This window comes from Chinchilla lanigera, unplaced genomic scaffold (genome assembly GCF_000276665.1).
Source record: "Chinchilla lanigera isolate Chin_1 unplaced genomic scaffold, ChiLan1.0 scaffold00001, whole genome shotgun sequence".
Taxonomy (NCBI): Eukaryota; Metazoa; Chordata; class Mammalia; order Rodentia; family Chinchillidae; genus Chinchilla; species Chinchilla lanigera.
The window spans coordinates 19,304,810-19,318,877 of record NW_004955402.1 but is presented as its reverse complement, the minus strand read 5'-3'; the positions used below and the strand labels follow the sequence as shown (position 1 = coordinate 19,318,877).

At 43.6% G+C, this 14,068-nt stretch overlaps 1 protein-coding gene and 1 long non-coding RNA gene across 2 annotated transcripts in view; one reads left to right on the top strand and one right to left on the bottom strand.

Annotated features, from left to right (window-relative positions):
* LOC102020398 overlaps positions 1-8,570 on the top strand; it is a 10,743-nt gene extending 2,173 nt beyond the window's left edge. The window contains exons 3-4 of the long non-coding RNA XR_259056.1: positions 3,401-3,660; positions 8,486-8,570. This is a non-coding gene — a long non-coding RNA (uncharacterized LOC102020398). The remainder of the gene's footprint in view (positions 1-3,400; positions 3,661-8,485) is intronic.
* The window catches only part of Rnf125 (ring finger protein 125, E3 ubiquitin protein ligase), a gene marked incomplete in the record, with an annotated part of 34,449 nt that continues 28,653 nt past the window's right edge, over positions 8,273-14,068 (bottom strand). Inside the window, 2 exon segments of the mRNA XM_005372751.2 lie at positions 8,273-8,977; positions 11,446-11,553. Of these exon segments, the coding sequence (XP_005372808.2) occupies positions 8,891-8,977; positions 11,446-11,553 (195 nt within the window).

Genomic DNA, 14,068 nt, shown 5'->3' with positions numbered 1-14,068 from the left:
AGACAGGGTCTCACTATGCAGTTCAGGCTGGCCTTGAGCTCACTTTGTAGCCCAGGCTGGTCTCGAACTTGCAGTGATCCTCTTGCCTCAGCCTCACGAGTGCTGGGATTACAGGCATGCGCCACCACACCCAGCTCTGATGTGGTTTTCTTTTAAATCTTTGAAAGATGTAAAGTTCAAGCTAGAAGATCTCTCTCTTCCCTCTCCTCTCTCCTCCCCTCATTCTTTTTGTCTTCCCTTGGCACATTTATTGACACCTTCTGGGGGATGTTGTCCTGGCCTCCTATAGCAAGAGGAGTTCTACTAAATTGTGTTTTTGTTTGTTTCTCTAGTACTATAGACTGCACCCAGGTCCTTTGCACTGAGCTATCTCCACCCCTTTCTATTTTTTTCACTGGAGAAAGGGTCTCACTGAGTTGCCCAGGCTGGGTTCAAACTTATGATCCTCCTGCCTCAGCCTCCCAGAGTGCTGAGACTATAGGTATGCACAACCACTCCCAAGTTCTTATTGCATTTTATTGAAGATACTCATGAAAAATCAGCACAAGTGGATTTAGATTTATCCTTCCAAATCTATTCAGGGGAGAGAAACTATATATGGGGTTTTTTTGTTTGTTTGTTTGTTTTTTTGTTTTTATCTTTTTGAAGCAGGGTCTTGCTATGCAGTTCAGGCTGGACTTGAGCTCACTTTGTAGCCCAGGCAGGTCTCAAACTTGCAATGATCCTCCTACCTCAGCCTCCCAAGTGCTGGGATTACAGGCGTGCGCCACCACACCTGGCTGTATAGATATTTGAACAGAGAAAGTTTAATATAAAGAATTTTAGCTGGCTATAGTGCCACACATTTGTAGACCTAGCTACTTGGTAGTTTGCATCAGGAGAATCTCTTGAGCCCAGGTGATCAGGGTCAGCCTTGAGCTACACAGCAAGACCCTATGTAGTTCAGTGGTAGAGTTTTGCCTAGCATGTATGAGGGCCTAGGTTCAACCCCCAGAACCAATAAATAAATAAATAAAATCTTAAATAGTAGATGTGGTAGGCTGACTAGTTCTCCCACGCCCCCATTCATATGTGGAAGCCCTAACCCCTAGGAAGTAAGAAAGTGACTATTTGGGGAAAAGGTCCGAAAAAGGTAATTAAGTTAGAGTAAGGGTGACAGGACACTCAGACCAATAAATATCTTTTTTTTTTTTTTTTTTTTTTTGATCCTGGGAATTGAACTCAGGACCTTGCACTTGTCAGGCAGGTGCTTATGCCACTGAGCTATAGCCCTGGCCAATAAATATCTAAAAAGGGTGTGACCACTGCAAATGAAAGGGAAGAAAAGGCAAACACGCTTATGTGTTTTAGATTTTATCTGAAGACAGACCAGCGGGGGGAAAACAGCAACAGAGGATAGCATTGCGCAGTCTCTATATTTAAATGCTTTATTTTTGAAACTTTAAGAGCTTTGTCCATGAGACATTTCTTCCTTCCTAAGTTTCACTGACCATTATAATTTCCCCAGCTGGGTGTCACAGAACTATATATACACCATGGTATTTGGCTTAAGATTTTTTTCATTTGTTTGCTTAAAAGCTCATAACATAAAATTTACTGTCTTAAAATAAAGAGAATAAAATAAAATGCACCATCCTGACTCTGTTGAAGTGTATGGTCTGTGCGCAGTACTATCTATATTCGTCCCTGGCTGGTGTGGATTCTTGGCAATGTTCCGACCCGGAAACCCGACCTGGGCTGGTTCTGGGGCTGCTGCTCCGTTGCTGATGACCAGCACCCTGGCCCACATTCTTCTCAGGGGCCTCTAGAGGGGAGGACCCTGAGGCACTTCCAGATGTCACCAGTCACCTGAAGGTCCTTGCTCAACTCACACGGAAATCGCAAACTGGCACAGGGTGGCTCTTTTCCTGTGAACAGCCCTGAGCTTTGCTGCCTGCAGCTCTTTGTATTTCTTCATGCTCACAGCTAGCAGCTACCAGCTCGTTTTAAGATGTCCTATGCCCACCACCGATGGCACCTCCTGTCTGTTTTGTTTTGTCTTTTTGAGACAGGGTCTCGCTGTGCAGTTCAGGCCGGCCGTGAGCTTACTTTATAGCCCAGGCTGGTCTCTAACTCGCAACGATCCTCCTGCCTCAGCCTCCTGAGTGCTGGGATTACAGGCGTGTGCCACCACGCCCGGTGGTGCCTCCTGTCGGTCCTCTGTTTCAGTCCATTTTCTGGCTATGCGCTCCCTCCAGTGTTCCCAGTTCTGCTCTTGGCTACTTTGGCATGAGTGCTTTGGGTGTTCCCACACCCAGCTGCTGGCTGCTTTTGGTGCCGGCAATCTTTAGTATTAGCAGCTCTTGGTGTACCACCTCAGCATGCTCTGCCAGAGACGGAAACTGTGAGTAGGCAAAAACATGCCACCGAAGAGGTGTTATTTGGCTAAGTGTGTAATCTCAGCACCCTGGGAGGCTGAGGCAGGAGGATCATAAATTCAATCCCAGCATGAACAACTTAGCAAGCCCCTGTCTCAAAATAAAAAACAAAAAAGGCTGAGGATGTAGCTCAGTGTGAAGGTTCTAGGTTCAAAACTCAACAACAACAACAGCAAAACAGGGAAGAAAAGGGTACCAGAGTTTCAGGAAGATCATTGACGATTGCCAGAAGAGACGTGAAGAATAGTCCTGGTTTTATGAACCCATCTCTCTCCCACACTGTCCTACCCTGTGTCTGTAGCTCCATTTGCCGGCAGAGCCCCTGTGCGTCTCCATTTCTGGCTGCAGAATAAAGCTCTTTCCCATGGCTGTCTCTCAGGTCATCGGTTCTCCCCAGGGGCAGCAGAACCCGGCCCTTTTCTCGGTTGCACTTCCCTTAGCTTTGCGATACAGGAGAGCTGCGCAGCACAGACCACGCAGCTCACAGCTGCCTACGCTACTTTCCGGAACTTGGAGCTGGCTTCAGTCTTTCTTTTTTGTTGTGGTTTTTTTTTTTTTCTGGTACCGGGAATCGAACTCATGACCTTGCGCTTGCCAGGTAGGCGCTGTGCCACTGAGCTAAATCCCCAGCCCTTTGGCTTCAGTCTTTCTCAAACCAGTTGAAACCACTGACCCTTCAGCTGGGCCTGTGTGACCCTTCAGCGTTGTGCGAGGACACAACGGAGGATCTTCTGACACCAGAGGAATGAAAATTCCACCCACAAATCACGCCATCGCCACCATTTTCTGAAACGAGCATCTATGGAGCCGTGGAGTGTGATTACATAATCACCAGTGATTTCGCCTTCCTCACCTACAATCATCTTTCCAGTCCACTCTGCCGCTGTACTGCTTGCTCGGTTCCTTTTTCTTTTTTTTTCTTTTTAAAGTCAGGGCCTTAATGCATAATATTTTTGAGTGAGATGCGTCTCTTCTCTTTACAGATACCGCCTGCCCAGTGAACCCAGTTACTAGGATACTCCCCTAGGACAAGTTCTGACAGATAGACTCAGCCCAGGGGCGCGTCGTCTCTCTCTGCGAGAAGCGGCACTTACCTTCTGTGCGTTCAGCGGTGTGGTTCCTGAACTGGGCTCACTCTGCAAGCTCATTTTGACTCCTGAAATGATGAGTTTGACGAAGGATATTCACACGGTTGCTCACTGTGTGGACACGAGAGACCTGGTCCCAAATCCACTTTCCTGTGGTAAGTTTTAGGAGTATTTGCGGAAAAAGAGGCAGGATGGCGAGCCAGGCACGATGGTGCATAACTGTAACTCAGGAGGCTGAGACGGGGCCACAGAACTTCAGCCTGCACTGCACAGCCAGACCCTGTCTCCCACTCAATGTTCCCCACGCAGAAAAGCATACAAGGGAGAGTGTCAGTATTCTGACGCATTCAGTGGAGTTATATACACTTAATGGTTGTGTAGAACTCTCCTTGGGGTTGGGTGTAGCTCAGCGATAGAGCGCTTGCCTAGCATGTGTAAGGCCCTGGGTTCAATTTCCAGCACCACAAAAACCAACAGAAGGGGCTGGGGATTTAACAGGGGCTGGGGATTTAGTTCAGCGGCATAGCACCTGCCTGGCAAGCATGAAGTTGTGAGTTCGATTCCCAGTACTGGAAAAAAACCAAAAAAAAAAAAAAAAAAACCACCAATAGAACAACAAATCAGTGAAATTCATATGCTGAAGCCCAAATGCACAATTTGGTGTACTGGAGATTGATCTTTTGGGTCGTAATTAGGATTAAATGACTAGGGCCTTCATGATGGGATTTGTACCTTATAAGAATTTATCTATCGTTGGTGTGGTGGCACATGTCTGTAATCCCAGCACTTGGGGGCTGAGGCAGGAGGATCACAAGACTGAGGTCACCCCAGACCGGTAGTGAGAGTGAGACCTTGTGACAAAAGAAAAAAGAATGTAGGGATTTGTGTATGCTAAGTACCACTGAACTGCATTCTCAGCCCTAAGAAGTTGGTTGTTTGTTGTCTTTTTAAGACAGGGTCTTGCTATGCTGTTCAGGCTGGCTTTGAGCTCACTTTGTAGCCCAAGCGGGTCTCAAACTTGTAACGATCCTCCTGCCTCAGCCTCCTGAGTGCTGGGATTATAGGCGTGCACCACCATGCCCAGCTCTTGCAAAACTTTAAAATTAATTTTTTAACTTCATGTATTAAAAAGTCTCATTTTGACTTTCCACCCTTTCATTTCTACACATATTTCTAGTACGTCCCCCTGCAGACCTCCCCGCTTTCTGTCAACTCCGCCTGGCTTGTGTCCCCACGGCTGACATCACCACCCTATCCCAGTACTTGAGCAGACCACACTGCCCTCCACTGCCATGGCTGTGTGACTTTCTCTGAGGAATGAAATCCAAGCAGTGACCTGTGTAGCCCATTCTCCAGCATGCTGTGGGGAGACTGAGGAAGCACATGGTGATATGCAATTGCCCAGAGATAAAAGTTCCCTGCAGCAGAGCATGGTGGTACACACCTGTAATCCCAGCACTCGGGAGGCTGAGGCAGGAGGATCATTGCAAGTTTGAGACCAGCCTGGGTTACAAAGTGAGCTCAAGGCCAGCCTGAACTGCATAGTGAGACCCTGTCTCAAAAAGAAAAAGAAAAAAAAAAAATTCCCTGCAATTCTGAGGCTAGAGCAGCACTGCCCCAGAGAATGGATAGGCAGAACCCACAGTAGCCTTTGGTCAAGGGGTGAAGCTTGGGGGTTCTGTGTAGCGAGAGCACAATTTCTCTTCTTGTCTTTTTCTTTCTTTTTTTTTTTTTTTTTTTTTTTTTTTTTTGGCCTTTTTGAGACAGGGTCTTACTGTGCAGTTCAGGCTGGTCTGGAACTCACTTTGTAGCCTGGGCTGGTCTTGAACAAGCAACGATCCTCCTGCCTCAGCCTCCCAAGTGCTGGGATTACAGGGGTGCGCCACCAAGCCCGGCGAGCCAGTAGTAATTTCATGATACGCAGCATCAGCTTGGTCAGGGCTTGTAAATGGGGGCACTACTGGTACTTTGTAAGGAGCCATCTTGTGTACTGGAGAATGCTGAGTGACATCCCTGGCTTCTACCCAGCTCCCGGGCCACTCACACATCTGCCTCAGTTATGACAACCATGTGTGTCTCCTGACACTGCCAACATCCTCTGCAGTGCAGAAGCATCTCCAGCTGAGAAAGCACATTTTATTGATTCACGCTACCAAATGACAACATGTAAAAAGCGTATCAGAGGGCTGGGGTAAGGAGTTAGCACTTGGCACGCCTGCAAGCCTGGGTTCCATCCCTACCACCGCCAAAAAAAAAAAAAAGAAGATATGTAAAAAATAATCAAGACATTTAAGAAAAGACCCAGTAGATATTTTAATGAATGCAATGGTCCTGCCATTCTTTATTTTCCATAATAGTACAATTTTCAGAAGAAAAGGAATTATACACTTTAAATTCTGATTATACATGTTTTTCATCATTGACTAATAAAAGAATCAGTCTCTTAGTACTTTTCAAATGCCTTCAATGTCTGAGGATACAAGTTACGGTACAATAAACATTCAAACACTGGAGTAAGCTCACTTCGAAATGAAAGACACCAGCACTCAGGACCAGCAAGGAAGCGACATCATGGAGATGGGACCCCTTCAGGGATTTGCTGTGGAAGTCTATCTTTACCTTAGACCCACAATCAGTCCAATCTTTCCACCAACGTTTTTAGAAACATGGGTGCAAAATTATATGAAAGGAAAGTCTCCATAAATTTTTGCAGAGCTCAGAGAACTTAGCTTTAAATAATTGTGAAATAGTTTTCCCATTAAAAAGCCTTGAAGCAGGGCATGGTGGCGCACACTGTAATCCCAGCACTCGGGTGGCTGAGGCAGGAAGATCACTCCAAGTTCAAGACCAGCCTGGGCTACAAAGTGAGCTCAAGGCCACCCTGAGCTGCTTAGTGAGACCCTGTCTCAAAAAGACAAAATAAAATAAAATAAAAAACCTTGAAAAATTTGTATCCTGATGCACTATAAAGAGAGTGAAACTTTTTTATTGGTATTTCAAATAATGATTTTCATTTTTTAAAACAGCAATTAAAGCCTTTTGATAAAAAGCTAAAGGCACAGCGAAACAATGAATATTTGAAACCAGGTATGATAGCACACACCTTGTAATCCCAGCACTCAAGAGGCTCAGATAGGATCACTGCAAGTTTGAGGCCAGCCTGGGCTACAAAGTGAGACCCCGTCTCAAAAACAAAGCAAAAAAAAAAAAAAAAAAGACCACCAAAACAAAACAATGAGTATCTGTGTTTTACCATTCTAGAACTCAAAATAATTCAGATACAAAATAATTCAGGTGGCCAGCACCTAATTTGTCCTGTAGACGGCAAAATTATCGCAAGAGGGATTCAGAGACAAGGTTCAGAATTGATACTCTGCAGTTAATCATGGTAGATTACCCAAGCTTTACTTAATACACACTTATTTCAAAGTTTTAAACTTAAGATTTAATTTCTCAGGTTTTACAAAAGATGTAAAAGATGCCTTTTTTTTTTTTTTTGGTTTTTCTCCGGTACTGGGAACTGAACTCACGACCTTGCGCTTGCCAGGCAGGCGCTTTTGCTGCTGAGCTAAATCCCCAGCCCCAAGATGCCTTTCTTATTGCTCTAAAGAAGCCAGGATGCATCATCTGCACAGTAGATATGAGTGTTCAAGGATATTTTCTTCTATTTTTCAGCAGCCAGCTTTTCAGTCTAGTGGCTACTTCTGCTGTCCAATAGGTTTCGCTTCATTGCATGACCCATTCAAATGGAGGAAGAGATTGTGAAATAAAAATCTGTGATTACTTATTGGCAGCTGAGAAAAGCAAGCTTAAAATCAATATCCAAAATGGAGAATAAAGCTGGATGTGGTGGCGCCCGCCTGTAACTCCAGCACTTGGGAGGCTGAGGCAGGATGGTCACGGCAAGTTCAAGGCCAGCCTGAACTACATAGCCAGACTCTCTCAAAAACAAAACAAAACAAAATGAAATGGAGAATACAGCGCAGGATGGGGTTAACTGACTACTTTTGAAATCAGGGTAGTGGTTCCTTTGTGGGCTTAAAATTGTTGACAGGACTGAAAAAGTACAATGGGGTAGCTGGCAGAGTTCTAGAAGAATGTTTCTTTTAATAATGCATAAGGCTATTGGGCTGGGGATTTAGCTCAGCGGCACAGTGCCTGCCTGGCAAGCACAAGGTCATGAGTTCAATTCCTGGTACTGGAAAAAAAACAAAAACAAACAAACAAAAAGCTTTAAGGCTATATATTTTGTGTCTAATCTTTAGTATGTATTTTACTGAATAATTTTTAAAAGGTTAAAATTATAAACAGAGGTCTTGGGGTTTCCACTAAAAAGTATGGATGTAAACTTTTCTGTAAATAGCAACTGATAGTTCTTTTGTATTTTTTTTTTTTTTTGGTATCAGGAATCAAACTCAGGACCTTGGACTTGCCAGGCAGGTGCCTGTGCCACTGAGTTATATCCCTGGCCCTGATGGTTCTTAAGAAATATTGTTAAACTGGGCATGGTGGTGCATGCCTGTAATCCCAGCACTTGGGAGGCTGAGGCAGGAGGATCACTGCAGAGTTTGAGACTAGCCTGGGCTACAAAGTGAGTTCAAGGCCAGCCTGAACTATAGTGAGACCTTATCTCAAAAAGACAAAAAAAAAGGGGCTGGGAATTTAGCTCAGTGGCACAGTGCCTGCCTGGCAAGCGCAAGTTCATGAGTTTGATTCCTGGTACCGGAGAAAAAACAAAAAAAAGACCAAAAAAAAAGGAAAAAAAAAAAGAAATATTTTTAATAACAAGCTACAAATATTTGAAAAGTATTAAGTTCATATGTGTGCATATAAAAAGTCAAAGAATTAAGTACACATTGCTAACACAAAATTTATTTTGTTACAGTATTACATAATATAATTTGGTTCAGTGATCTTTGTTGACTTCAAAATTGTCCTGTTCTAGTCGAACACAAGATTATTCATGTTATTCTGTTACAGGTTAGAAGAAGAGCACTGGAACACGTTCCATATTCCCTTGAATATCTGCATTGTTTCACTGTCCATCTTCTTACATAGAACAAAGGTTAGTTATCGTGTCTGACCACGATGGTAGTTGTTAATACGTAGCATTACACCTAATGTCATCCAATGTGCAGTAGAGATTCTCCACCTTAATACTCAGCCTGTGTGTCTTCCATATATTGATAACTGACAGAGCCTAGTCTCCAAGAAAATACATAAAACATTCAAACCATCAAAATGAGGTTTTTGAATGCAACACAACCATAATATAACATACAGCTGGGTTGTTCTTTTCACCCCATCAAACTGACAATTTCCCTCCAATTGTTCAAGCAGTGTCTGAAACAGTACAGTTGAATGCTCCCCTTCCTGTTCATAAAATTATGTGGTGTCCGAGTGATTCACATACTCAAGAAGTGACTGGTCTAAGGCTCTTTGGATAAGAGCTTCCTCAATTATATTAAAGTCCTACAATAAAGAAAAATAATTAGAAATGTACAGAATCAATTGTGTTTCAGACATTGGAGGATGGGGGTCAATGTAATGCCCCCATTTTGCAGGAAACTAAAGCCCTGCATTAAATGACTTGTTGAAGATTCCAGAATGCCTGTCAGAGAACCTGGGACTTGAGTTGAGGCAAATCCATATTCTATTTCATTTTATACCCTGGGTATGAACTAGTTACAATCATAATAAAATAGTCTTGCTTTAAAGTTTCCATCTGAAGCTGGGCATGGTGGCACAGGCCTGTAATCCCAGCGCTCGGGAGGCTGAGGCAGGAGGATCATTGTGAGTTCGAGACCAGCCTGGGCTACAAAGTGAGCTCAAGACTAGCCTGAACTGCGTAGTGAGAGCCTGTCTCAAAAAGACAAAAAAAAAAAAAAAAGAAAAAAAAGAGGAACTCAATGCTTTCTATTAGCACAGTTCTGAGGAGCCCTGTCCTCTGCAACTGTTCTCCTCTTCCACCTGTCAATAAACTACAGGAAGTGAAATCCCTGAAGGAATCCAGGCAGGAAATCCATCCTAAAACACAGAAACAAATGAAACCCAAAGGAAAGTCGGAAACTTGTGAAAGCACGGGGTTTGGACTTCATATCAGCTTCTTCTTAAGCACGTAAACTTGGGCTTTGGCTATGTCACAGTTAAGTGAGGGCCAAAACAGTGTTCACCTCCAGAAGTTACTGTCCAGAATAAAATGTACTAACTTGGTACACGGTAGCTTAGGGAATCAAAAAAGCAAAACAAAGAACACTACTTCAAGCTCACTTCCATACTCAAAAATATGGCTTTGAGTGGCTAGAAAGTGCTCTCAACAAAGTAGCTTCCTCCTGACCAGCTCTGGATCATACTTTGGAAGCCCTGAGAACAGCCTGAGTATGACTGGCTAGAGCAGGCACAGAATTTACTTTGCCTATCACATACGCCTGGAGGGCGCAAATAAACCATTTCATATGTGTTCTCTTCTTTAATCCTCACGAGAGCTTCTGGGAGTAGGTGTTTTCACTCTCCCCATTTCACAGGTGAACAAACTGAAGTTCAGTGGTTAAATGCCTTCCACAGACTTGCAGGGCTGTGACAGAGCTGCTACTTAGCTCTAGGACAGAAGCTGAGCTCCTGGGTCCATTCTGGATGGTCACAATGAGCAACACAAAAAATATGGAGAATATCTGGGAAGGTGGCACACGCCTGCAGTCCCAGCACTTGGGAAGCTGAGGCAGTAGAATTGCAAGTTCCAAGCCGGCCTGGGCTACACAGAGAATTTAAGGCCAGCCTGAGCTACATAGTGAGACCCTATCTCAACAAAAAAAAAAAGGAAAAGAAAAATTTCAAATGGTAATCTTCAATAACTTCATCTTGAAATTGCATAAGAAAACAGTTAAAGTCAGTGAGGAAATGTTTGAGAACATGGCTAGGAGTGATTTTCTCCCCATAACAGGTAATAATCTCTGTTGAAAGGTATTTAGGGGACAGTGCCATATCCCTAAATGGGGCCATAGGGACCAATGTGGAGCAGAGGCTATGTTACCTTTTTGTTTACTTACGACTATCATGTCTCAAAAAAAAACCCCAAAAAAACATGTCTCATAATGAGAAATATAAGTGTTATACAGTATTCATATGGTATAGCTTTTCACGCATCTTGAAAAAACAAGATTCACTTTGTTTTTGTCTTTGTTTTGAGGCAGGGTCTCGCTATGCAGTTCAGGCTGGCGTTGAGCTCACTTTGTAGCCCAGGCTGGCCTCGAACTCTCAATGACCCTCCTGCCTCAGCTTCCCAAGTGCTGGGATTACAGGCGTGAACCACCATGCCTGGCAAGTTTCACTCTTTTATTCTGTCTACGATTCTACATGAGAAAAAACAACCAGATGCAGAAGTTTGAGCCAGTTACTGATGTGATTTCATCTCTGCCGTACAAGTTCACAATGTCATTACAATTGTAAATAAGCTGGGTGTGGTGGGGATATAGCTCAGTGGCACAAGCGCCTGCCTGGCAAGGGCAGGGTCCTGAGTTCGATTCCCAGTACCAAAAAGAAAAAAAAGGAGGAACTAAAATAAAAATTTAAACAATTAAAAGGCTAAGTATGGCTGTTTATACACTAGCTGATTATCTACATCATGAAAAAAAAAAAAACTTCATCCAGAGAGGAAAACTACTTTAGCATCAGTAGTCAAATTTGTATTAACAATTTTTTTTTTGGTACCAGGAACTGAATTCAGAACCTTGCGCTTGCCAGGCAGGTGCTTGTCCCATTGAGCTATATGCCCAGCCCCTCAAATTTGAAAGATACTATATTTTCTCAATTTCCTGTGTAATGCTGATATTTAACACCAGCTATATACACATTTTTTCTTCATAGTTTTATCCACCTGGATTAAGCAAGTAAGCTTAACACAGAAGCATAACAGCAATGTAAAAGTCAAACAGTATACTCACTATGAAGTTACCGTAAAACAGAGTATGGTTGACTTGCAAATGTCTTATTAAACTGCCCTGGAAGGTGCCTGGATTCTCATTTGGTAGAAAACGGCAAAGTGGACAGAACTGGAAAGAAACAAGAGCAAAAGTTCAAGAAAGAATCTAAAATAGTTACTAGTGCCAGAATATTTTAAAAAGTAATCATTCAAAGTGAAATTTAGCCGGATAGAGTGGTTCACACCTGTCATACCAGCTACGTGGAAATGTGAGGTCAGCCTTGACAACTCAGCAAGAACCTGCCTCAAAAGTTATTTATTTAAAGACAGGGTCTCCCTATGTAGTTCAGGCTGGCCTTGAACTCACAGCAATCCTCCGGCCTCAGCCTCTCAAGTGCTGGGATTATAGGCATGAGCCACCATGCCCGATCTTCTTCAAATTTTATACAGAGCAACAGATTCTCAGGATGGGGTCCTCAAACCCACAGCATCAGCACAGCTTGAACACTTGGTAGAAATGCACGTTTTGGGGCTGATGGCATAGCTCCCTGGAGGAGAACTCCCAAGAGGCTCTGGTTGGGAGGGGGAAGCAAATGATCCGGTCCGGGTCCAGACCTCTGATTTCAGACCCTCTTGGGGTGGGGTCCAGCCTTCTGTGACTAAGCAAGCCTTCTAGGTGACTCTGAGGAACCACCAAAATGCAATTGCTTTTAGGGGGGAAAAACATGAAATACAAGGGGAATTGACTGGAAAATTATAGATCTAGTAGCTAGGTTGTAGTAAAGAATAGCTTTCTTACACCCACTGCCTATAGAAAAGGTCTTTTGGAGTTTTTTATTTTACTGGGGTTCTTTATCAGACCCGAAGTAGGTCGACCATTTGAAAGCTAACAGAATGCTTAGTAATGAACAGCAGCACCGATGGTCCGCAAATAGCTAGCACTTGCTGCTTCTTCCCTACTGACCATTCTTGAAGCTCTGAGCTGTACTTTAACTGCTAGATCAGAGAAACAGCCATAAACAGGAAGAGATACAGAAAGAAAGTGAAAGATGTTGAGGAGTCTTGAAATACACCCTCACAGCACTTGCGTTAGTGCTGCAGAACGCATGACAGAGACTCAGCTCCCACCTGTGTGGGAGGACCCATTAGCATCACCCGAGCATGTGAAGATCTTCGTTAACTCTGCAGTAGGAACAGCCCAAGTACACTGTAGTATACACATACCGTTGTGTGTCTGTTATGAATAAACTAGGGGTGAAAAGGTGGAGGGAGAAGTTTTGCAATTTTTTCCTACGTAAACAAAGCCATTGTTGGTGGGGGCTGGGGATTTAGCTCAGCAGCACAGTGCCTGCCCAGCAAGTGCAAGGTCGTGTGTTTGATTCCTGGTACCGGAAAAAAAAAAAAAAAAGCCATTGTTGGCATAAAACCAAGAGCACCAGTTTCTTGTGTAACTATGTTCATTCTTTTGCAATCTGTGAGAATTATGAAGCCATTCCCGTTGCTTTTTTTTTTTTTTCCTATTGCTTTTGATCTTTACCCACTTGGGTCTTTTTCTTTGAGCTTTGTAGAACAACTTTAGAGCAGCTTAGACTTGCAAGGAATGAAAGAGCCCTTAATGAAATTCTCAGGACAATGAAGAGAGAACTGGAGCCACGAGAGGGAAAGACAGCTCATGTTCATGGATTGGCAGAACTAATATTGCTTAAACGGCCATGTTACCAAACGTGATCTGTAGATTTAATGCAATCTCTGTTAAAATACCAACAACATTCTTCACACAACTAGAAAAAGCAATCTGAAAATTCATATGGAATCAGAAGACTCAGAATAGCTAAAGCAGGGTGGTGCACACCCGTAATCCCAGCACTCGGGAGGCTGAGGCAGGAGGATCATCGCGAGTTCAAGGCCAGCCTAGGCTACAAAGTGAGCTCAACACCACCCTGAACTGCATAGCAAGACCCTGTCTCAAAAAAAAAAAAAGCCATAGGAACACAGTATTGGCACAAAAACAGACATGTAGACCAGTGGAATAGAGGACACAGAAACACATCTACACACTTACAGCTATCTAATTCTTGCAAAGGGACCGAAAACATAAGCTGGGAAAAAAGAAAGCCTCTTTAACAAATGATACTGGGAAACCGTGATAGCCATATGATCCACTGGTAGAAGACTGAAACTGGATCCCTCTCACCCTCTGTAAAAATCAATCCCAAATGGATCACAGACCACAGGTATAAGACCTGAAACTTTGAAAATGCTACAAGAAAGTAGAAAGGAAACACTGGAAGCCACAGATACGAAGATTTCCTGAACAGGACTCCAGGACCATAGGACCTAATAGCAAAAATAAACAAATGGGGACACATCAAGTTAACCATCTTTTCTTTTGGTACCGGGAATCGAACTCAGGATCTTATGCTCGCCTGTCAGGCACTTGTGCTGCTTAGCTCTATTCCCTCCCTTCCCCTACCCTCCTGCCTCAGTCTGCTAAGTGCTGGGATCACAGGCATGCACCACCATGCCCAGCATGTGTTTTGTATTCTTTTTTTTTTTTTTTTTTTTTTTGGTTTTTCTCCGGTACCGGGAACCGAACTCAGGACCTTGCGCTTGCCAGGCAGGCGCTTTTGCCGCTGAGCTAAATC